The sequence below is a fragment of the Pochonia chlamydosporia genome, chromosome 5 (genome assembly GCF_001653235.2).
Source record: "Pochonia chlamydosporia 170 chromosome 5, whole genome shotgun sequence".
Taxonomy (NCBI): Eukaryota; Fungi; Ascomycota; class Sordariomycetes; order Hypocreales; family Clavicipitaceae; genus Pochonia; species Pochonia chlamydosporia.
The window spans coordinates 750,905-775,044 of NC_035794.1; the positions used below are offsets into that span (position 1 = coordinate 750,905).

General features: G+C 51.8%; 4 protein-coding genes across 4 annotated transcripts; 3 read left to right on the forward strand and 1 right to left on the reverse strand.

Annotated features, from left to right (window-relative positions):
* Positions 1-15: 15 nt before the first annotated feature.
* VFPPC_13859 (acyltransferase) lies at positions 16-1,073 on the forward strand (the record flags this gene model as incomplete). The annotated part of the gene is made up of 2 exons (XM_018291631.1): positions 16-508; positions 649-1,073. 2 exons carry the CDS (start codon positions 16-18, stop codon positions 1,071-1,073), a joined length of 918 nt encoding a protein of 305 aa, XP_018141533.1.
* Positions 1,074-2,851: 1,778 nt separating this feature from the next.
* Positions 2,852-8,714, forward strand: VFPPC_05526 (AGC protein kinase; the record flags this gene model as incomplete). Its single annotated transcript, XM_018284709.1, has 2 exons — positions 2,852-3,352; positions 3,426-8,714. The coding sequence occupies 2 exons, from the start codon at positions 2,852-2,854 to the stop codon at positions 8,712-8,714; spliced, it is 5,790 nt and encodes a 1,929-aa protein (XP_018141534.1).
* A 3,112-nt stretch (positions 8,715-11,826) lies between these two features.
* On the forward strand, positions 11,827-13,942 carry VFPPC_05528 (MFS phosphate transporter; the record flags this gene model as incomplete). The annotated part of the gene is made up of 2 exons (XM_018284710.1): positions 11,827-12,384; positions 12,458-13,942. 2 exons carry the CDS (start codon positions 11,827-11,829, stop codon positions 13,940-13,942), a joined length of 2,043 nt encoding a protein of 680 aa, XP_018141535.1.
* Positions 13,943-22,578: 8,636 nt separating this feature from the next.
* Positions 22,579-23,892, reverse strand: VFPPC_05532 (ethanolamine kinase; the record flags this gene model as incomplete). The annotated part of the gene is made up of 2 exons (XM_018284712.1): positions 22,579-23,076; positions 23,170-23,892. The coding sequence occupies 2 exons, from the start codon at positions 23,890-23,892 to the stop codon at positions 22,579-22,581; spliced, it is 1,221 nt and encodes a 406-aa protein (XP_018141537.1).
* Between the last annotated feature and the right edge of the window lie 248 nt (positions 23,893-24,140).

A 24,140-nucleotide genomic window follows, 5' to 3' on the forward strand; every position in this document is an offset into this window, starting at 1 on the left:
GGTTGGTGTGCCACCATGTCCTGGCACTCGTCGCTTTGGTCTCATCTGAGGGGCGTGGGCATCACACTGCCGTGGCTGTTGTACCTGTTGCTGGCAGATATACTTATCTCTCTGCTTCTACCTCTTGCGCTGGTTACCCCCAGATTCGTCTATGATGCTTCGTCTCAAGTAGCCTTTACCGTCTGGGCATGGATTCAGCTCATATTCGAGATTCTCAATGGAGCTCGCATTGACATCTCCGGCGACTCCCTGCCCCGGGGTGAATCAGCTGTCGTTGTTGCCAACCATGTCGCATGGTCCGACTTCTACATGATCCAGGCTCTGGCCCAACGGTCCGGAATGCTGGGGTATTGCAGATACTTTGCCAAGAGTCAGCTCAAGGTGGTGCCCTTCCTGGGATGGGGTCTCTGGGCAATGGGTATGCCCATGGTCAGTCGGAACTGGCTCAAGGACAAGGCCGAGTTGGATCGAGTGTTTTCTGGTGTTGTGAACGACAGATTCCCTACATGTCAGTAACTTTTTGTTCCCAAACTACAATGCTGACAATCGCGGGCCTTCCGTCCTTTTCTCCCTTTTGTCTTTTCCCTCTCGTTTCACTTCCCCCTTTACTTTCAGTCTCTTAGTCTTCGTTTCTAACCCGCTTTGCAGGGCTCATCAGCTTCAGTGAGGCAACCCGGTATACCAGCAAAAAGTTTGACGAGTCTCAGGCATGGTGCAAAAGAACTGATAAGCCACAACCAAAGAACCTTTTATACCCTCGGACAAAGGGCTTCATTACCACTGTTCAACACTTGCGTAAAGCCCCACACGTCAAAGCTGTGTATGACTTTGCCATTGCATATCAGCATAAAGACACCTTCCATGAGGCCCCGTCGATGTGGGACACGTTGAGTATACCGGCATTGACCACGAGACATCGATACAGGTTCCATATTCATGCCAGAAGGTTTTCTCTCGACACTTTACCAGAATCCGATGAGGACTTGGCCAAGTGGCTTGAGCAGAGGTGGGTGGAAAAGGGTGAATGGCTGGAGTCCCTCAAGCAAACTTGGGCCGTCACAGGCTCGTCATGATTTGTCGCCGCACAAGAGCATATGCAATGACCACTTTTGCTTGCGAAGGTCGCCATTGTAAGCTTGATCTGCATTGGAGGTACAACTTCTCAGCAATTTTACGGGGTTTGGGGTCTAAATTGGAAACCAGGTGCTGCAACATGGACGAAAGCCCTTCACAATTGCTGTCGCGATAGCCGCCTGCTGGATGTTTCTCCTCTCCAACATTTTGTGACGGCTTTACATGTATTTTGGTTACATCTTTGCACCCCCAGCGTCAATTCTCATATTGGAGCTCTCAAGCTTCGAGTAGCAAGGCGTGGATCAACACCCCCGCACATGATGGAACAGTGCGTGGGTGCTCAGCAGCAGGGTAATTGCGATTGCGTACCAGTGATGATAGTTTCTCACACAAAACCGTAGAGTGATAGTGGGAGAGCCAAAGGGTATTCGGCCAACCATGGCTACCACATACCTACCCCGTAGGTACCGAGCAATACCCAATTGTAGACTGCGATATATTAGTGCGTGCTTTGCTATGGGCAAACTTGTCTAGCCGCAGAACTGTACCCTTTTGTGTGCCAACCATTGTGACTCAGTTGCCCCTTATTCTGGCACCATTAACGCTCCCCAGAGTCAGGAATCTGACTTGGTGTTGTCTCATTGGCGCCTATGAGACAACTTGACCGCAGAAGTAGACTCAATCCAACTCATCAATTTCAAATTTCGTAATCAAGCTAGGAGAATGGCCGCGGGACCAACCCCGCGGCGGTACAGTAGTTAGGGTGGCAGACCGAATTATCAATTAAGACCTGGAACATGGACCGGTGAGTTTGCTTGGTCACATTGGATCGACGCAAGTCAAACCATTCAAATTGAGACGGTGGGTTGCTGCCCCAAGGCCTTCCCAGCACACATGCAGGCTAAAGCCCAGTAACACCGGTGAAGACGAAGCCCCGGCCCCTATGACAGTCGAGCACACCAATTATCCCAAGAATTCATTGACAGCCCCAGCAACAATGATGTTTTTTTGGTTTTTTAGCGGCACTTGGCCCTCGCAAGTGCGCTGCAAATACAGCCGACGCTCAAGACGAAGTGGCCTGTGTGGAGGCTTGGGACCCGTGAGCTGGTGCATCGAAGGAGGCGGCGTGCTAGCCCCAGAGATGGTGTGCCGTGATTGGCTGGGATGGATCTTTCCCCGCTTAATGTGTCATGAGAGGAAACGCGACCACGGCATCTGGGACGGTCTGCTAACGACAATCGTGAAAGAGAAACCGTTCCAGTCCTCCTGGTTCTCTCATATCGATACCGCCTGTTGGACTGTTGTTTTTCCTACCTTCAAATCAAGCCAGATATCATCACTGAAAACCGCCAATCGACGTCACACCGTCAGCCCCCAAGCAGCCGAGCGGTTCTTGCCGCTCCATTGCCCGCTCGGTGCTCTCCGTTGGACCTTTGGTTCCCGTCTTGGGTGAGACTGCGTGTGGGAGTGTTTGTGGGTGTGCATATGTGTTCCTGAGCCGCCTGGCGAGACGTCTTCCATTACCCTCACACGACGACTGCGAGAGTCACGACACCATTGACCACCAGTCATGTATCCTGCTCCCACGCTCCTCTAGTTCTGGCGCGTTTGCCAGACTCCCGAGTCTTCCAGAATACAACTACGAACGACAACTTTGACCCCTCGTTTCGAGCCACGCTTGGTGCCAATCGACCTGTCGCTTCGCCCCTGGCGATCCCGCAGTTCGAACTGCACAGGATCGGGACACGAACGGAGTTGCGAATAATCCAAGGGCAACATGGAAAGCCCTTCTGCCCCGCTGGCTGTGCCAGCCGTGTCCTCCTTGCGGGTCCAACAAGCTACCCCCATGGAAAGGACCTTGAGCCAGGATATCCGAAATGAGCGTGAGGAGCTCCGTGAGGCAGCAGAACAGACCCTCAATGCCATAGTCGACCTCAACTTGGACGGAACCATCAAATGGGTCAGTCCGTCGTGGACAGACGTCGTCGGTACGCCGTTCGATGCCATAAATGGCAAGCCAATGTCGGATCTGATCGTCAGCGAGAACAAAAATGTATTTACCGACATGGTCGTTTCGATGAAGAAGGACGATTCCAAGAGCTATAGGATTCGATTTGCCATCCAACTCGGCCCGTTGTCCAAGCTGCGATACGTCGAGGAACCCGCAGCCGAAGCCGAGGAAAATGAACAACCAGCTGGTGAACCGGAGCCACAGACGGCTGACCTTGAAGCCCAGGGGATCACGGTGTACGATAGTGCATCAGGGGGAGAGAGCCATGTAAGTCTCCTTGGATATTCACTGTGCGACCAAACTCTGAACACATCTCTAATCAAACATAATTCCTTGCCAGACCATGTGGATGCTTCGCCCATGGACGGCTCCACAGGAAATCCAGATCGACCTGCCAGATGTCATTGTCGATTCCCTTGGCTCTGGTGCAGAATTGCTCGCCAGTTATCTCACAAGGCTCGCTGAATCCGGCGGTGACGACCTGGAAACGCGCGAGCCACCGGCCCCTGTTCTCTGTCGCATCTGTGAAAGGCAGATTTCCCCATGGTGGTTTGAAAAACACACAGACCTGTGCCTTCAAGAACATCGTGCCGAAATGGACGTCCAGATGGCACAGGAAAACCTGACAGAACATCGTCATGCCATTGTCAGAGTTCTTGATGCATTGGAGGCACGGAAGAGCCGTTCAATGACTGGGGAGCAGCAAATAGGACCAATGGCAGAATACAAAGGCATGCCCATTGGCCCAGCCCCTTCTGCTCAGTCCTCGCCTGGAACCTCTTTAGCACGCTCTCGTGAGCGTACTGGGGGGTTTGGGCATGCCAGAGCTCGCTCGTTTGCTATACGCCGGCCCCAAGCCCGCATCGTTGAGTTACTGATGGATCTGTGTGATACCGCCATTGAAATCAGTACCCCTGCGATGAAAGAGATGTCCCAACCAGATGATGGGGAGTTTCGTACTCAATCCCCACAGTCGGAATCCCGAATCTCACAAGTCCTTCAATGGCAATCGCCTAGCACGAATACGCTCGAGCAGGAACAAGGGTTAGCATTCTTGTGCGCAGACACGGAAAAGGTAGCCAAGTCAAAGGTCGATGCAGTCTTCCGCCATCGCAGAATCATTGAGTATGCCGAACGCATACGTATCGAGATGGCAGTACTGGTACAAGACTGTATCGATGAAGCCATGAGAAAGGCCGCACAGATCGCTGCTGGTCGGTTGAGCGATTCCACAGAGGACGACGCCGAGGACGTGGTCGAGGAGGCTCCGCAAGAAGCTCCTCCGCAGGAAGACGACGGCGCTGCTGAGGTAAACGAAGAGCCTCGTGGACGGGCTGCCGATGAGCTACCGAAGCAGTCCATCTCCAGTCCTTCTGCTTTGGCTGCGGCCTTGCGGCAAATGGATCTATCGTCGGGGGGTTCGAACCGCTCCCGTCCCACTTCATTCATTGCATCAACAAGGTCCAGCAGTCCCAAGGAGTGTCCCACCCCACGATCTACTGTTGACAGTGGCTCGATTCCCGCTGGCAACGCCCGACATGCGAGAAGGGGATCGTCTCTCTTATATGAAGCTGAAATTGCCGAAGGTGACGGAAGCTTCCGGTCATCATCTGTAGCCTCTCGCAATGCAGCCAGAACGGAGTCACCGATATCTGAGTTCGGCGACTTGAGGCGTGCTGCCAGCACCCGGCAGCACCATCGAAGAAGCCTCGTCATACCTGGAACGTCTTCGCCTCGTCGTCAGGAATCCCCATCTCGTTCTACGCAGCCATCCTCGCCGCTGCGGATCAAACCCCGGGTCACACCCTATCAGGAAGGGCTTGCCTCTCCTGAGGCGTCTCCAATGTTCCCAACCAGTGAATTTAGCTCGCCTGTATCCCATCCAGTACGCCATCACAGACGCCAATCGTCAGCAGCTATATCAGATTTTATTATGAGAGCACCTCCGTCGCCGCGGCTGGGTGCAACTCAAGCTCCTCCACAGGCTCGCGCCGCACAGCCGTCTATTAAAGATTTTGAAATCATCAAGCCAATTAGCAAAGGTGCATTCGGAAGTGTATATCTCTCCAAAAAGAAATCTACTGGAGAATATTTTGCTATCAAGGTGTTGAAGAAGGCAGACATGGTAGCCAAGAACCAAGTAGGCAATGTCAAGGCAGAGCGAGCCATTATGATGTGGCAGGGTCAGAGTGACTTTGTTGCCAAGCTATACTGGACCTTTTCCAGCAAGGACTACCTCTACCTGGTCATGGAGTACCTCAATGGTGGAGACTGCGCCTCATTGATCAAAGTACTTGGTGGCCTTCCCGAGGAATGGGTGACAAAGTACCTTGGTGAGGTTGTGTTGGGCGTCGAACATCTTCACGAGAGAGACATCATTCATCGTGATCTGAAGCCAGATAATCTCCTCATTGATCAAAAAGGTCACCTAAAGTTGACGGACTTTGGTCTATCACGAATGGGACTTGTCGGCAGACAAAAACGCGCATTAAACAGTGAGGCGGCGGACACGACGCCAGACTTGTTAAAGCAAGGTCCTTTTGCCAGGTCCACATCTATGGCTTCTTCCCGATCAACCTCGCTTGACTTGCACGGTCATCCCCATTCCCCTACTGGGACACCAATGATGACCCCAGATGTGGGAAGTGTTAGCCAACCGTCGTATTTCAGCCTCGCATCATCCATACCGCCCGACAATCGACGGATATCTAGCGGACATAGAAGCGATAGCGGCGGCAGCGAGTCTCTGGCTCATCTGCTGACGTCCTTCTCCCTGGCTGATTCTGATCCTGGATCTCAACCACTGAGTGCCAAAGTTCCTCTTATGGAGGACGACGTAGTCATCCAGGGTTCTCCAGATATGATAGCCAGCCAACCTAACATCAGGGCCAGTGTGGACGGTCATTCCCGCAACTCCCTTCCACCCTCCAACATGATGCCGCCACCAATGGCTCTGTTCGATCCCGAGGACACGAATCGGCGCTTTGTTGGCACTCCAGACTATTTGGCACCAGAAACCATCAATGGAGATAAACAGGACGAAACGAGCGATTGGTGGTCTGTTGGATGTATCATGTTCGAGTTTCTATATGGCATTCCGCCTTTTCACGCAAGCGAAGCCGAGCAGGTATTTGACAACATCCTAGCACGAAGGATCCAATGGCCAGATGAGGCTGATTGTGAGCCCATCTCGGAGGAGGCTAAAGATCTCATCAACAAACTGTTATGCATGGACCCCAAGGAACGGCTAGGATCCAATCGTGATGAAAAGTTCTCTTCTGGGGGAGAAGAAATTCGGAGCCACCCCTGGTTCGCAAGTATCAACTGGGAGACTTTGCTCGAGGACGAGGCACAATTTGTGCCTCAACCAGAGAATCCTGAGGATACAGAATACTTTGACGCCAGAGGCGCCGTCTTGCAATCTTTCGCGGAGGAGATTGAAGATCAAATGTCGCCGCAGTCTTCTGCTGGAGGGTTTGAGTACTCCGATCGACCGCATGATGCTCTTTCACGAGTTCGCTCGCAAGTCAATTCAATTAATCGGAAACTGATGCCCCTACACATTCCACCCCACGTTCGAGACCTGAAGTCGAGGAGACTGAGCGAACCGGTGGCTGCGGACGACTTTGGCTCGTTCACGTTCAAGAATTTACCAGTCCTCGAGAAAGCAAACAAAGATGTCATCCAAAAATTGAGGGCGGACGCAATGGCGTCACAGAGCAAGCAGTCTGCCATTAGTCCCGGGGGAGCAGCAAATGTGACCTCGCCGGCTCCATCACTAGATGGAAGCCCAGTCTTGTCTACACACCTCCATCGCACCATTTCGAATGCCAAAGCAGGGAATCGGCCGCAATCGCCATCAGGGTACAGCCATGCCAACTCGTCGCCAAGTCGAGTATCACAGCCTTCATCCCCTCTGCTAGTCTCGTTTGTGGCTGGACAAGGCGCAGAAGGTCGACGAAAGGCGTCGAGCAACTCCTCAAGCCTGTCACACCAGTCAGGACCAGCGTCGCTACAGCCTCACTCATCGCTTGATGTGCCTAAGGTGCCACCAAGTTTGCAAAAGGCGGCAACCACAGTCGCTGCATCTCCCATCAAGGGCCGTGGATCGGCTCCGGCGCCCTTGGCACTGTCTCCGCAAAAACTCATGTCCACGCCGCGACAAGGCAGCGGATCAACTACGAGGTCCAGGTCTTTAACGGTGGGGTCGCAGGAAGCGAGCCCAATATCATCCGATGTTCTTCAACATCATCGTAATCGGCGGAGTCAGGTGTTCGACATGTCACCGTCATCATCGGACAATGAAGGCGATAAGCATAATGCTTTGCTGCGTGTACAACGTCGCAGGCAAAGCTCACGCCGGCTCTCACAAATTGCATTTGACAGTGGCCCTACCTTTAGACCTCTGGACGTTTTGATTTGCGAAGATCACCCCGTATCAAGGATGGTCATGGAGAAATTATTGGAAAAGCTACGCTGTCGTACAATTTCCGTGGCAAATGGTTCTGAGGCCGTTCGCTACTCAATGAGCGAAATCCAGTTCGATGTCATCTTCTTGGAATACAAGCTGCCCCAGATCAGCGGAGCCGATGTGGCACGAATGATTCGGGAAACCAAGAATGCCAACTCTCACACTCCCATTGTGGCAATCACTGCATATCTTAAGGAGCTACAGGCGCCGCACTACTTTGATTCCTTGATTGAGAAGCCTATCAGCTCCTCCAAGCTGACCGAGGTTCTACGCAGCCTGTGTCAATGGCGTCCGGCATCACCAAACCGGACAATTTCAGGGCCGCTACCCAACCCTATGCCCATTGGTGTCAGGAAAACGAACCAACGAGCTGACGATAGCCCGACGTCGAGCCTGTCTGCTTTTCCTGGACGACATTCGTCTGCAATGATGTCCAGCCGCGAAGACTCCATTACTTCTAGCATGTTTGGGGATTCAGAGTCGGTCACGACAGATGACATTCCCGTTGTCATCAGCCGCAAGGCAACGGGCGAATGGGAAGAAGGCGGCCTCGGCATCACGGAATCGGACATTCTCTCCGCTGCAGAAGGCTCCCCAAAGGGAGTTCCGACTCTTTTGACTCAGCAATCTGCGCCGGGGCAAATGGAGCATCTCCGCCAGGGAGACAGGACGCGGGCCAGAAGGGAAAGCGGCGACAGAAAGGGTATCGAAGGAACCGACTCCGCAGATGACGAGGATGAAGAAACGGGGACGTCCAAGGGGAAGCACAGACGGCGGGGCAGCAAGCCACTGCAAGGCAAATCGACGCTTCCCAGTTCGAAACTGGGCATTGAAATGATGCGTGCCGACAGCCATGATAGCGTCACAGTCGGGTCCGAGAGCACCCCCGAGGCGGTAACACAAGTCGCCACAACACCATCACAGGAAATGGGCACTCCCGTACTTGCAGCAACTGAGGTGCCAGAGACTGTCACTGCACCGGAGTGCCAGAAAAATACTACCCCAGCAAGCAAGCAGGATATGAAGCACGTAAGCAATATTACGGTTCCAGACTGTGCAGATACCACGCCACGACCACCAGTATCTACGCGCTCTGCTAGCGAGCTGACCTTGCTGGACACTTCTGAAGAGGCTACACCACGACCTGGTGGAAAATGAACAGCGGCTTGCGCCTAGAAGACACGCAGTACAACCACGAGAAACGGAATGATGAAAGAGATTGCCATATCAAGGAAGGGAAGCATGTCAATTTTGGATGTGCTCCCTCTTATTCTTTTCTATCCTTACAATTTTCTCTTCTTCATTGTTCATTCATATTTGACATTATTTTTACCTTTTTCCTTTGTATGCAAGGCTGCAGCGAGGCGTTACCTGGGCAAGTTTATGATTATTGTTTTTTTCCCCTCTGTACCGCGCACGTAACTACCTGCACATGACGGCGGAACCGGCACTCGAGATTTCACGAGTACATGTTGTGTCCGTGAGCTTAAAGGGCGGAAGGTGTTATGATCACATAGGAGCGGGTTGCGATTCGGGAAGGACGGTGATGGTTTGGTGGCATTTACTATTATTCTTATTCTTATTCCTGCCGTTCATATGGTAAAATTACACCGTTGCATCCCCTATTCTTGACATGAGACCTGGCGCCAGATTTCTTTGCATTGGTGTTGATGAGCATGAGTGAGCAGGGGGGGTGTGGACGGATGTATGCTGTGCGTGGATGGAAGAGGAACAGATGTGACTTAGTTTCTGATGTATGTATGTCTGGTTTGAGGCTTTATGAGAAATATCTACTTTACGAACCGTGCGATCGTGTTTACTTGAGGCTTGGGCATCAGATTTGGTTAACCGGAACACGTGGAATTAAAGTGTGAAATAAGTCTACGTATTCGTTAAATAATTTGTGGCTGGAGTTTAAGAGAATGGAATACCATTCAGGAACAATTGGTAGCACTGTAAATTGTGGTCGCAAAGAAAAGTAAACTTTACGTGGGTGGTTGTGTCATGGAGGAAAAATTGGGTCTTGTGAGAGGTGGTGAGAGAGGAGGGGGGATTTTCCTCATGACAGACAACAGAGTGCGACATTGCATCACAGAATAGTTCAGATGCATCATTGATCTTACATTCATGCATAGAAGTTTCGAGACCATGACGAGGTACTTGGAACATCCCATCAGGGTCTCAGGGTCCCGGGGTTCAATGATCTTTTGTTGAGATTGTGCGCAGAGTCCAGGGTAGTTGGATGGGAAACTTGGCGATGCCGCATACGCAGATGCTTTTGCCCGCGTGAGTGGGCTGGATCTAGATAAAGAATGTGCACGAAGCTAGTGCGGATTACGGCGCACTGGCAGCAAAGTCCGGTCGGGTTTGCAACGGGAAAAAAAAACAGCTCGTCAGCGGCAATGATTGAATAGAGGGCCAAGCGTTCAAGTCTTGGTCCCGGCTGGGCGTGCTGGGCGTTCTGGGCGTTCTGGGCCTCTGTCATTGTCTCGTCCTGAAGGAGCGAAGAGGGACAAGAGGAGATGACACTTTTTTTTCTGCAGCCCTCAAACAAAGAACAAGCCCAGACCGGGCCGTATCCATCCATTTTCCGTTTCGTTCGACATGCTGGGCAGGGGTCCAGACACTACAACATGTCCGCCCCGGTTGTGACGACGAAAGCCGAGCATTGTGGCTTGGCTTGGCTGCGTTATCTGCACCGGGGCCAGACAGACCTCACGCGACCAACTGCCCGTTCGGTGAGGTATTTGGGAGCTCGGGGCACACAAATGCGACGACACATGATTTGGACGCAGTTTTTGGTCGTGATGAGACGGCAGCAGGTTCGCGACCGAGGGCAGGGGATTGGCAGGTGTATTATAGCTTCCAGAGGCGACAGCATTTCGGTGACGGATAGGAATAAGCGCAATTCAAGGGCTGGCGGGATTGGCCAAACTCTGTCGATCTGTGCGTGGTTTGAGTGCCGCTTGAGCCGAACGCAGACAGAGACATTGACTTGCACGACCGGACATCTTTGGACGAGTGAGACATGCTCTGACCAAAGACCAGCCGGACAAGACCAGAGAGCGCACCGCCAAAACCCCCAAATCCTTTCTTCCATTGCTTCCAGTCCCCTCCCCTTGCCTTGCCTTGCCTTACCTTGCCTTGTGCTTGCTCCCCAGATTTCTGGACCCCCCGGTCATGATGGCCTCCAACCCTTGTCGCCATGCCCTTGCTTCGGCCAACCAGATGGCTCATCTTGCATGAAAATTGATGAATGCAACCAAGATACTCCGTACTCTTTTGGCATGTTCGCCTGCCGCTGCGTCCTGTCGGTCTCTTGTTCCAGTAATTGTTTCCCATGCTCCCCAGGTGCTCTGATCATGCCTAGTGGCTCGATGACGGCTCTTCCGGCGGCGAAGTCAGAATCCGCCATCTTGACCAGCCCACAAAGCCCAAGTCTAGCCAGCGCAAGTCTCCGCACCAAGCGGAAACAGCTTGCAGCCCGCAAAAAAAGCTTTTTGGACCCTTCGTGGCCAGAGAATCGAACACGGTGCTCAATCGAGGCCTCTGACTGGTCCAATTCATCTTCGCCTTCCATTTTGATGCTTGTTCTCGGTCGTCGAAACCGGATCGTGTCAGTGACGCTGCCGTCTTGTTTAAAGAGAGCTCCTCGGCCACGCTGCTCGTGTCGTAAACCTTCCAAGACAGAGTCAATCTTGACTAGACTTTTGTTTAAAAAGATTCAAGGAAGAAGCCGTGCTCCTTCTTTGTTCTTACCCAGCCATCTTCTTGTCGTCTTCCCACTCTGTGGTTCCTTCCCTAAACGGCCGTCAACACGGAGCGTGCCTTCCAAACCAGCCTCGGCCACTACGAGAGTGGCAAGAGCCTCCCCAAACTTTTTTTCTTCGAACTTTCTATTTTGCCTTTACTCTAACCTCGTTTTCTTCGACTCGACGACTGTCGTTGCAATTTTGAGTGGGCGCGAATCACTTGACCTTGGAAGTCACCGACGAACACCTTTTCTCTTCACCCGCTCTTCCTACAAAAACTACCCATCGCATCCCTCCTCGCCCTACTACAGCCGAAGCGAACGCAGATATTATCCTCCCACCTCTGACCCCATTTCCTCAACCTGGGTTGCCTGCTTTGAGTCTGGTGTGTGTGTGCCTAGTCCACTCATCGCTCATTGCACACCCCCCTTCTGTCTGCCTCTCTGCGCCATCAGCAGGCACAATCTATCACTTAATCTCACCAAGGTCGTTCCCCGACACAGGGCCAATAAGACCAAATGGCTGGCCCCGAATCAACCGACTCTGACACGGTGCATCAACACCAACACCAACACCACCATCACCATCACCACCACCAGTCGATTCCCGGCGAGATTCCCATTCCTCATGGACCTCCCGGCGACCATGACAGTGATGATTTCCCCATTCAGCACGCTACCGCCGATGAGCAGCGCATTTTCAGCCATGTAACTCGCCCCGATGATTCGTATACACCTGATGGCGTCTACTGGGCTGATCTACCCTGGATGCAGCGTGTCAAGTTTGTCAGTAAAGTTGACCGCGAAGCTGCTTCCAAGGAGCTGAGCACCATTGGCTCCATGATGAAGTCAGATCCCTTGTCTCCTGTTTCGTGGTATTTCCGACATGCCGTCATTCCTGGTGCTGGTCTTGGCCTTGAAGGTTATGTCTTGTTCTCAATCGGCAACTTGGAACCTCTCTTCAAGAAGGTCTGGCCAGAGTGCTGGGACAAGCACGAAGTCTGCAGTAAGAACTGGATTGCTAGTGTTACATACCTTGAGATTATTGGTATCATGGTTGGCCAAGTTTTCGTCGGTGTAAGTACTCTGTTCTACCATGCGCTGCGCAGTGTTTTCGCGGCAAGACGCTAATCATGCTTCTTCCATATAGGTCATTGGTGATTGGGTTGGTCGTCGCTGGGGTCTGATCCAGGATGCCATCATCATGTTTGTTGGTCTCCTCATGCTCACTGCTTCTTGGGGCTTGACCCTTCAAGGCTGGGTCATTTGCTACGCCTGGTCTCTCTTCTTCTACTCCCTCGGTGTTGGTGGCGAGTATCCAATCACTGCCACCTCTTCACTTGAAAATGCCGTCACCGCTGGCAAGATGTCCACTAAGGAGGATCGTCTCCATCGTGGCCGCCGTGTCACTATGGCCTTCTTGATGCAGGGCTGGGGTCAGTTTGTGAACCAGGTTCTCCTCATTGTTTTGTTGGTCATCTTCAACAAGGGAAGCGGCGCTCCTCCTTATACCACCTCGGCTGCCCAGTATGCGTTCCGTCTTTCCTTCGCATTCCCTGCTATTGGCACTCTTTGGCTTGTGTACTACAGAACTTGGAAGATGCCCAATGCTTCCAAGCAGCTCTCTCAAGCTAAGAACCGAACCAACGTCACCGGCTACGATGTCACTGCTCTGCGCTACTGCTTCACACACTTTGGTGGACGTCTGTTCGCCACTGCCGGCACTTGGTTCTGCAATGACGTTTTCTTCTACGGTAACAAGCTTTTCCAGGGTCAGTTCATCAAAGTCATTTCCGATAACCCCAACTCTCTCATGACCAACTGGACCTGGAACTTGGTCAACATCACCGTCTCGCTCGCTGGTTATTATGCCGCCTCTCTGCTCATTGACAACAAGCTTTATGGCCGCAAGCTCATGCAGCAAGTTGGCTTTTTCATGTGCTTCCTCATGTTCGTCATCCCTGCCTTCCGCTACAAGTACTACTCTAGTCCTGAAGGAATTCACTCCTTCCAGGCCATGTACTTCCTGTCTTCGTTCTTCAACCAGTTTGGCCCCAATTCCGTCACGTTCCTCATTGCTGGCGAAGTTTTCCCTACTCCGATCCGTGCTACCGCCCATGGTTTCTCCGCATGCATGGGCAAGGCCGGCGCTTTGCTTGCTTCTGTTCTGTACAACTACATTGACGACCAGACCAAGTTCTACGTTGTCCCTTGGTTCGGCCTTGCAGGCATGTTCCTCACCTGGCTTTACCTGCCGGACACCACTGGTCTGGATCTTAAGGAACAGGAGCGCCGCTGGAGATACATTCGCGATGGCAAAGCACACGAGTACCACGGTATTGCCGTCCACCCTCAACATCTGAGTCTGTGGGAACGCATGTGCGGCCTTCACAAGACTTACGACCCAGAGGCCGACTGGAAGGCTAAGATTGCTGATATGCGCGCCGAGTGGGAGACGGTTCAGGCTTCCCGCGGTCCTAAGGAAACCGAGGGAGACCATGACCATCACGGCATGCCCGAAGATGGCGAGTTCTCTCCAGAGATTCACGCCTACTTCAAGCGCTCAAGCCCCAATAACATGACTAGCGGCTCGCAAGGCGTCCTTAGCGAAAAGATAAGTGACGAAACAAAATAAATCAAGAACGAATATAACTACAGTCGGACATATTGATTATACCATGTGGAAATTGCATCACGTCTTCTGGATTCAGGATATTGTAGGGGAGGCAAAATGTCGATTTTAGTTTTGGCGTTTCACGGTTATCACAAGCTGCGATCATTGCGAAGGATATTGGCCCTTTGTTTTTTTGTTTAAGTTTAGGGATATTTGCATCCTTTGCTGTTAGCGATGAGGACGTCGCGGGCACTGGCACTCAATGTAGTTATGCATGGCGAGGTTCGGCCATCTGGTAGGCAATATTGGATTCGGCAAAAGCCAAAACATCTATAATGAAGACAATTTCATGAATTATTCCTGATCCCTTACATAATCTGTGATACGATGTCGATTGGGTTTCATGTCCGCCCCGTGCATTTTCGATTCAAGCATTAGGGCATTGGAGTCCAATATCACAGACTACTAGTCACAGAAAGGGCAGAAAAGCATCTGACTTACGGCATATCCATTTTTTCATGACAAAAGATGCTCAAGTTTTCAAATAATCGTACATGAATTGAAGAGTAGAGCATACGATTGGAGGGCAAGACGGGTTGAAAGAGGAGACCAGCAGTCAGTTGCCCAAGACTATTCATCTCTTGAGATGTGTCCACCTCGTTTGACGACGATGTTTCCCGAACTTCTGCACGAGACCCCGAATTCCTTACACTGTGTAACTCTTCCCGTGATATTTGTCTCGCTTTCTCAACTAAAAACAACGCCAATCCCTCGTATTATGCGCCAAATCAGTTAGCCGCTGAAGTTGTACTGCAATGCCCAGATACATGATGCGTCGCCATTGGGTATTTTTCCTTCCCGATGCTCCATAAAATAACGGCTTGGAAGTAACCAAACATCGTCTTCCGTTGCTATGTTCTGGAAAGGCCCCTTTTCCTTCTACCACTTTGTACATTCCTTTATCAACTCCGAAATAATAAGTCACAATAACAACACAACAGGCGAACAAACAAGCAGTTTCCACGTAACAAGCAGTGTATCATTAAAAATCCCTTCTTCCCAAAAAAAAAAAAAAAATAGTTCGAAAAGTCGACAAGAATCATAAACGGTGTCATGGCATCCTGCTTTGGCCGTCCTTTTATAATGGGCTGATAGATTCAATCCCTTCGGAGTGCTGCGCAGGGGCTGGATCTGAGCTGGGTATTGGTGCAGGCACAATCACTCGAAGGACACATTCGTCCAGGTGCTCGTAAAAGTCCTGTGCTGTCGCAAACCGACTCCCGCAAATCGAGCAACGTGCCCCAAAATTGTGTGAAGCGGGTGCACCGTGGCTGTCGAGAAGATGCGCCAGACTACTTGTGCGATTATTCGTCGGAGTTTGGTCAACATTATGGGCTGTGGCAAGGTGGCGTTTGAAGACGTCTGCTCGCCCAAAGACCTTTTCGTACGGAGAGCCGACCCCAGGACAAAATGGGCACACCATGGTACCTCGATAGTGGGTGAGAGCATGGCGATTCTTGTCATACTTTCGAGCGAATCCCTTTGTGTGATATTCGCAAGTGATTATAGGGCATTTTTCGGGCCGCTCTTCCTGATGAGTGAGCATATGTGCCGCCAAATCCTTGACTATTCTCCCACAGTCCGGATGAGGACACTGACTTCGATTATCCGCTGGTCTAGCCCCTGATTGAGTAGACTGACTTGAGCTTCCTCGGTGCCAGGGGTCGTCGCTAGGCGACACCATATATGCCCTAGAGGTCGAAGCTTCCGGCATAGCTCTGGAGGTAGACGCTGAAGATTCTGATACAGGGTCACCGCCGTCATCCTCCCCGCCGCTCAGGTAGTCCGCTTGCGTGGGATCAAGGGGCTGCCGAACTTCGCGCATCCAATCTTTCAACACAGACATAGGCGGCCAGTCACCACTAGCCTTGCCGCCACGATGGGGACTGAAATGTGCTCGTCGAAGATGAGCAGCCGCATTGTAGTAAGCCCCATACTGCTTCTGAGCCATACAAGCTTTACAGCTGGATAGCGACACGACTGGTTTGGGGGAGGCATCCCTTGCATTCTCGGCTTCGCAGCACACCCATCGGCGTACCATCGCCGAATGTTTTGCATCTGTATGCCGTCTTAGTTCGTGTTCTCCTCGAAAGCCCTCGGGGTATTCGTTGCACTTGTCGCAGTATACGCGTCGCAATGGCGCTCGTTGGTAGAGAGATCTGAATCGTGAGGGAGAACCGGGGGCTCTCCAAGGGGTTTCCAGCTGTCTTGGCGCGGCGGATGCTTCGCCTACTGTATGTCGTCTTGTTCTTTCCACCTCGGGGCCCTGTGGTGAACTTCCAAGGTCAGATGTTCGGCGCTGTGTTAGTCCCACATCATCTTGGAAGCTGGAACGCCAGGTTTGCGGACCGGCGGGCGGCGTTGCCGCTGAGGCCTCCGGTCGACGTTGTTCTTGCACAGCACGGAGAATCGGTGTCGATGAGAGCTGCCACGCGAGGCTGTTTGGTTTTCGCTGGCGGAGGAAACCGTTGAAGCCCCAACTTTCAAAATAACCATCGCCAAGCCTCAAAAGAAAGTCGGCACTTGATTCTATTCCTTCATTTGCCCACATATCTCTTCGAATGAGCCGATTTATGCTAAAGAAGAGGGGTGAGTCTTCGTAGAGCATGCTACCTTCCCAGACACCACCAAAGTGTGGGCCGGATGAACAAAATAATTGTACCAAAGCCCGGTACATGCTGTGAACAACATGGCTTGGATTGCCTGTTGGTGAGCGTAGCTGTCGCTGGAACACTGATGTGGCAGCTGAGGTCGGCGCCATATCGAGGAGGAGCGTTCTTGTTGCACTGAAAATACAGACCGAGAGAAAATCTGCCGCAAGATCTCTTGGTTGCTTTGCTGTTTGGGATGAGCACATTAATTCAAAAGACTGAAAAAACCGTATGAGACATTCCTCAAGCAATCGGGCATGCTCGTCCAGGTCGATTCCCTCAAGTGGCGTTTGTAGGTGGAAAGTTGAACCCACACGAGCTACAGGATCTGGATGAATGATTCCGTAAAATATTGCTTCCCGGAGCAGCAGCTTTGCAACGTACAAAGTGGGAAAGCTTGCTTCCTCACTTTCTCGCGATGTTGACAAGGACGCCGTTATGCGCAGCAGGGCGAGTAGATCGTAAGCGGTATCCTGGGCTTGCCAGCTGCTAGCGATGGCAACGAGTGCCGGAGGGACTTGGTTGGGTGAATCGCGACTGTATCCCGACGCCCCATCGGTGGAGCTGTGTCTCGGGTCTAGGTGTGCTGACCACCAGAAGCCATCGTGAAAATCCAGATTTGTCTTGACCAGTTCCTTGAAATTGTCGGGGAACGAGCACGCTGATTGAAGGTATTCATTTATAGCCCGTCGCTGAGAAAGAGGTGATGTTATGGGGGTACGGGTCTGTCTTGGGGATACAGGGCCTGTTGCAATGATTAGAGAAGAGCGAGAGAGCGATTGCCCACGAGGAACGGAACTTACCAGGTAGCAAAACATCTGCAAAGGAAGCGAGCGGGTTACGGAAACAGCCAATTACACTCCAGTGCTCCTCATTTCCCGAAGGAGGATTATCAGAACAGTTGGAGCAAGGTTTGTTATTATCGCACTATATGCAGCAGGCCCATTGTCAGTATCTTGAGGGTGATCATTTGTAACCAAACAAACAAGCAGAGCCCAGAGAAGCATGCCCATACCTTTTTCTTAGCGATTCTGCATCGTAGACACGGGTCTGTTTCGCGGAATAATTGAAGCTCTCCAATGGATTCTAACCGTGGTTGATTCGTTTTTGATCGTTTTAGTGGTGGCAACATGGACTCAATATCAGCGTCAGTCGAGTTTCGGCGCATTCCTTTTAGGCCCGTTGGCGCAAAAAACGTATAATTCGATGACACATCGTCTTTTTCCTTTGAAAGAAGTTGAGGGCTGATGACGGGCAAGCTGGAAGATGCAGTTAAATTTCCGGTTTGCACTGCTGGCAATTGACGAAGGGACTGGGAGCTGTTGAGGAGTCGAAGAGCCGGTCGTCCGCTGGGCGGTACTATGGGAGACGTTTCTATGGAAAACCCAGTCTCCCTGTTAGGTTGGTGAACAAGGCTGTGAGTGTCTCTTTCTTGCTGGCTGGCGAAGCCGTAGACGTAGTGGGCACATTGCTCGTCCGAGCATTTCAACGAAGGCATCGATCGAGGTTTCCACTCAGCGGCCTCTTCTTGGAGACCACCGGAAGGCTGGCGGATGGAATCGTGCAGTTCAAGATGCTTGTCTAACCATGCGGCAAAATCTGGAGGCGCCGAGGGCAACGACCTTCTCAGCGGCTCTATAACATCCACTTCTAGTTGGCGCGTTAGCTTGAGCCTTGGACAACCCATTTGTGTGTTCAGCTCCAGTCAAATGGTAAAAGACGGACTATTGTAGTAACGTACCGTTTTGTAAACATACCGCCTCGAGACACTCACACCGATACTGAAGCGCACGCGCTTCTTCGGTGCCAGAGAGAACAGGGACCTTAGACGCCAAATCTGTTTACAAGAAGAAAGAAACACTCCTGTCAGCGATAGCCGTGCTTGCGATATTTTACCTCAGAGTCTAGCAGGACGTTGGTCGTAACAAAGGGAAAGGAGACGCTTCGCTCCTATGTAACCCAAAACATTGAGAGACATGATGCGGCGGATAACAAAAATAACCAAAACTAGGCGTTTGAATGAGCAAAATAGTATCAACGTACCATAGCGGTCTACCAGGTCCTCAAGGACGCGCAGTTTGTGGCGCAACATGTCCAACTCAACGGGAATTTCCAGACCATGCTGGGCAGCGAGCAATACAGAAAGCCTCGACTGAATATCGGCTTGCTGATTGAGCAACTGGCGGATAGCGACGTCGAGGTCGGGCGCCGTAGCATCTGAGCCAGTGCCAGGCATGGTCACGACTTCGTCCCCCAAAGCCTATCATATAGACATAGTTACCTTTTGGGGGAGAAGAGAGAATAGTGCTGGTGTGAATGTATTCTCCTTTTGATGCCGCTCCCAATACCCCGGAGGCCCGATGTCGCTTATTGCTATTGCAAGTACCAGAATGTACTGCAGATTGTTTTGGTGGTGATGGAGGTTGTGGGTGCGAACCAACGAGGTAACTCGTTTCGACAATTCAGGCAAAAGGCCGAGGTGAGCGTTCAGGAACAGGTACAGGAACAGGGTGCCAACAACATCCACTTTGTTCCATGGCTCTGGCTCTGGCTCTGGCTCTGGCTCCGGTTGAGGGTCAGGCTCAGGCTCAGGCTTCCAGGGGAGACATTCAACAACACAAAGTGCTTGTTTCCCTTCCCATATAACATAGTCTGGGGTCAGGATTCCGGGTCTCGTCACTCGTCGCGACGGTGGGCCAACGAGTCCGTGCCTGGTTGTATGTGGACAGTGAGAGGATCAATGGAGCAAGGCAAGGCAAGGCAGGGCAAAAAAGCAAAGCAAAGCCGAGCAGAGCACTCTGAAGGAGCAGATCCGATCAGACAGAGACAGACACACTCATAGGGTGGCGTGTGTGAGTGCTCAAACGAGTCAAAATGGGAAGCGGGTGTCTGGTGTGTGTCTGTCTGTGTCCGTGTCTGTGTCTGCCTCTTGTCTCTTCTGTTCCTCAGCGTGTGTTTGTGTTCGGATTGCTGACTGGTGTGTGGCTGCGCCTGTGTTTGTGCAGAAATGTCTTGCTGATGGCAAACACCCTGGATACCAACAAGCAAGACCAACAAGTTTTCTTCTGTCCCTCCAGTAATGCCATGCCATCCATGCCTTGGGGTGGTCTGGTCCGTGATGGCGCATCCAAACCAAACCAAACCAAACCAAACCAAACCAAACCAAACCAAACCAAACCAAACCAAACCAAACCAAACCAAACCAAACCAAGCCAAGCCAACCCTTCCCTTCCCTTCCGCCTTCTCTCTCGCCTCGGTCTTGTCAGGTCGCTGGCATTCATTTACTGCCAGGGGTGTGGTGTGGGCGATGCAATAGTAATAGGATCATGCAACGACATGGTTATCAACCAGGGAGCTGGCCATGACTGGAAGCATTGCCTTGCCTTGGACTGGCCTGAGGTGAGGGAGTGACATGGATTGACGGCCGTGGGAACATGGATTGCCCAGGGATGGATGGATGCTTTGGATGGATTGATGAACTTTGACATGCCTGGCTTGGCCATGCCATACTTTACGGTACATTGATGAAGGGTCATTCAACTGCTCTGGTCTGGCGCAAGCTTCTGGCCTAGTCTGGCAGCAGAAAGTGACACGGTGGGGGAGGGGCGCCAACGCCGTTATGGTTAGGGAAAGTGGGACAGAGGCGCCAGAGGGACTTCCTTGTGCCTTGTCGGCTGTAGTCCGTACTGTAGCATACAAGTTCCATTCCCAGATAAACACAGTATCAATACGATGCTCAAACCTTCCAGAGAGTATCTCCCTGCCCAAGCCCAGTGCCTGCCCGTCATGTCCCCAACGCCCAGCGGGAGGGCCCGGCCAGGAAGGAGCAGGTGGGTAAAGTTCCAAGTGCTCAAGTGGTTGAAAGAAGGTGACTTGAGGTGACCAGACTTGACTTGACCAACATTGGACCAAACACATGCCTGAGTGAAGCAGCCGACGAGGACCAAAAAAAAAAAAAAAAAAAAAAAAAGTCCCCGTGCGGATACTTCGAGTCATCGCCCACTTCAAGCAATGTCTGGTATGTCTGGTGCATGCATTGTACTGTACTGTCCTGAGCTGTACATACAGAGGCACGCAGTAAGCGGCATCGTGTTGCATCGGGTAACTGACAAAGACCGTGTACACAACATGGTGTCGTATCTCCAACCAGACCAGACCAGGCCAGGCCAGAGCAGACCAGACCAGATTGGACCTGGACAGGCCATTGTCACCTTGCACTCACTTGGCACAATCAATGACTCCATCTGGAACGCCCAGCCCAAGCCCAAGCCCAAGGAGAAGAAGAAGCAGAAGAAGAAGAAGCCCTACCGAGTACACCAGCTGTAGTCTGCAACCAGACCTGCAACCTGCAATTGTAACCTGCAACTTGCAACTTACAACCCGCAGCCTGCATCTCATCCCAACCGCCTCGCAACCAAGCTGGCAAATGGCTCGCGATTCCGCTCCAATTCAGCACGCTCCAATCCATGACTTACCTTGACACTGCCAGCCTCTGACGCAGGTTCATCACACTCAAGCTGACAGCCCATGCATTTCACGCCTGTCGCTGTTTATCCCTCGTACATGAGCTGAAATATCGCTCACCCAGCTTCCTGCCTATTGTCCTCTCACATCAGCCGTGTTGTTTACGCTCTCTGTCTCTTCCATTCGCCACCGTGACTTCTGTCGCCTCTCAAAAAAAGGTCAAAAGTCGAGGGGTAGCCGCAACCTGTCAACTACGTATCATGTTATTATGTTTGGTATGTAGCCTGGGCGAAATACTATTGGTCTTTCGAGTATGTCTGCCCTTCAACGTGCATTCCAGAGGCCTCTTGCCCAGACAGGAGTGCCTGAAGATGAATCTCCAAACTTCATTGACATACCTACCCGTGCACAGGGTTGTGTTCACCTGGTGCCTCGTGATTCGTTCGCTATCCCTTTTGATGAGACTTTTCGCGGCCATAGCTCCGGGGGTTTGCGCTGAAGCGAGAGGCTTTTAGGTGGCTTGATTGTACATACAGACCGTCGCTGTAGGTAAGCAAATTAGGATGGTGGCTGGACTTCTTGTGCATGGGTTGATATGAAAGATAGGATGCGAGAGCCGACAACGATATGGGGCAAGGACCACCGTTTATGCCGTGTTGCCCACACATGATTGCCCAAGGAAAAAGTATTGACCGTACATAGTTGCCAGCTACTGACCCTGTCAGTCAGAAGGAAGAAATAGATCACAATAACAACCTGGTTTGGTGGACTTCGTCAACGTCTGGTAGGCTGGCTCTTTGGAACCCTTCCCTGTCCGTTGATGCGACAATGGCGTGCCAGAAATTGATCACCGTGAATGTGTTTGTATCCGAAACGTCGGCTTGGTCACGCTTCCCCCAAAAGTATGTGCGGCTTTCCTATCTTGGACTGCTCTTTGACCTGAGTTTTATTAATCAATTCCACAAATTGTCGCTGTGTAATTACTCCTGTATAGAATGCTGAAAAATATGGTAGAGCTAGTCGGTACCCACGTGCCTGCGAAGCTACTGTATGTCATGTTGAATGGCTGCCTTTAACCGTAATTGGCCATTCCTCGATCTATATGTAATGTCACGGTTGAGCTGTCTCTCCTTTGTCTCAAAAATGGACCACCGGGCAGCTTATTTAAATACCAACGCCGCGCTTGACCCTCCCGAAGTGTTATCCGCACCCGTGTAATTGAACCACCAAAGTCGTGTGTTTTCCTCTTCTTCTGTATCCGGGCTGTTTCTGTGTCATGATGCTTTTTGCGTCATGTCTCTGTTGTCCGGAGTCAATGTTGACGCTTTTTTTGGTGACAGTGCCTGGGCTAAATTAGACGCTAGTTCTGGTTGAATGCGAAGCGAATAATACTAGCCTGCAGGTCGTCTTTTGCCAGTCTCGTCGCGCCTTCCCGCCCCCCGACACCGTCTCCATGGCTTCGTCGTTGTCCAAGAAACTTCATCATTCAGTGCTGGCCCATTTCTTCTCCCGCAAGGGTATTTCCTTGCCCGAGGCGACGCGGCTACCGTCGTCTTCGGCCATGAATGCCCAGTATTCACCCAATCGCTCTTCGGCATACGAGGCGTAGTCAAAATCGATGTGAGAGATCATGGCCTGGATCAAGGACCAGATGCCCCAGAAGAAGCCAGGAACGCCTCGGAACACATCCACCTCTTCCATCAGCTTCCGCGTTTCCTCTTCCTCGTCCATTGTCTTGCCAGACAGCTTGGCGTAGGAAGAAATGTACTCGCGGATGAAAGCAAGCCTCTGAGATTTGGTAGGAATGGCGGCATAGTCGCAGTTGTAGCCAACCCATTCGGCAAAGTGGTTTGCAATGTCGAATGCCACCGGAGATGGCGTTCCGTATTCGTAGTCAATGAAGCTAACGGATGGCTCGGCAGCGTCATCGCGATGAATGATTACATTGGCGCATAGAAGGTCACAGTGGGCAAATACCAGCTACAAAGTCACGCATCAGTCAGCAAAGTTTCTATTCGCAGTTCAGGTGAGGTGCAAAATGGAGAAGGGGGTTGAGTGTCTCAGCCAACATACCCCGTTACTACCCAATCCAGGGCGGTGCGCGAGCCGCTTGACCATCTTTTCGAGCTCTTCTTGTAGCAGGGCTCTTCTCTCGCGACGCGGCTCCGTGTCTGTAGGCAAGGCCAGGATCCACTTCTGCATCGTCGTCCAGACATTGGGGATGGGTTTTCCTGCGGCGGCGTTGACGATGAGGGCACTGTTACTGAGATCCCCGTTGCTGATGCTGTTTCGTCGAAGTGACGAGTCAGGGATACATGGCACGGTTGCGTGCCACTGGGCCAGTCGCCGAGCGATGGCCTTGAGGATAGGAGCGTCGGCGAGGTCTTTGGGTTGGGCGACGGCACCTGGGATGAAGCGGTAGAGCATACCGTTGCCGAATCGGGCCAAAAGTTGGGGGGCCAGGTTGTATCTCATAAGAAGTTCATGATTTGCTGCTTCCCGCTCACGATCAATGAGAACGTCGGTGCCATTACCATAGGCTCGAAGCAGAACGGCGTCCTTGTCGATTTGGGCCTTGGTTAATCCGGGACGGCGATTGACCGCCTTGAGCAATGTGTTGGTGATACCGTCGGTGAAACGGACAAAGTCGATGTGAGCCTCATCGTTGGCCCATTGAGGAAACAGTGTAAGAATGAGTTTCATCGCTGAGTTCTGAGAGTCACTGTTGTCGTATTTGAGAGGGATGAAGCGAACGTGGCCATGTTCGCCAGGGGAAACTGCAGCTGCAGGCGCCATTGCTGATGAAGCGACACTGGTGGTGTGCAACCAAGCTGGAGAATAGAGGATCGAGTAAACTGGAGGTCGATGGTAGTCTGCAAAAGGCTGACCTCGTCGAACGGTTGGCTGTGACGGAAAAGAAAAGGGCGACTGCAGAGTAAGAGGTGCAAGGGAGGTAGGTTGAAAAAAAAAAAAAAAAAGTTCAAGTTCGCCAAGTGATGTTCCTTTGGCCACTCAAAGGTGGATTGCGCAAACAAAAATCTACG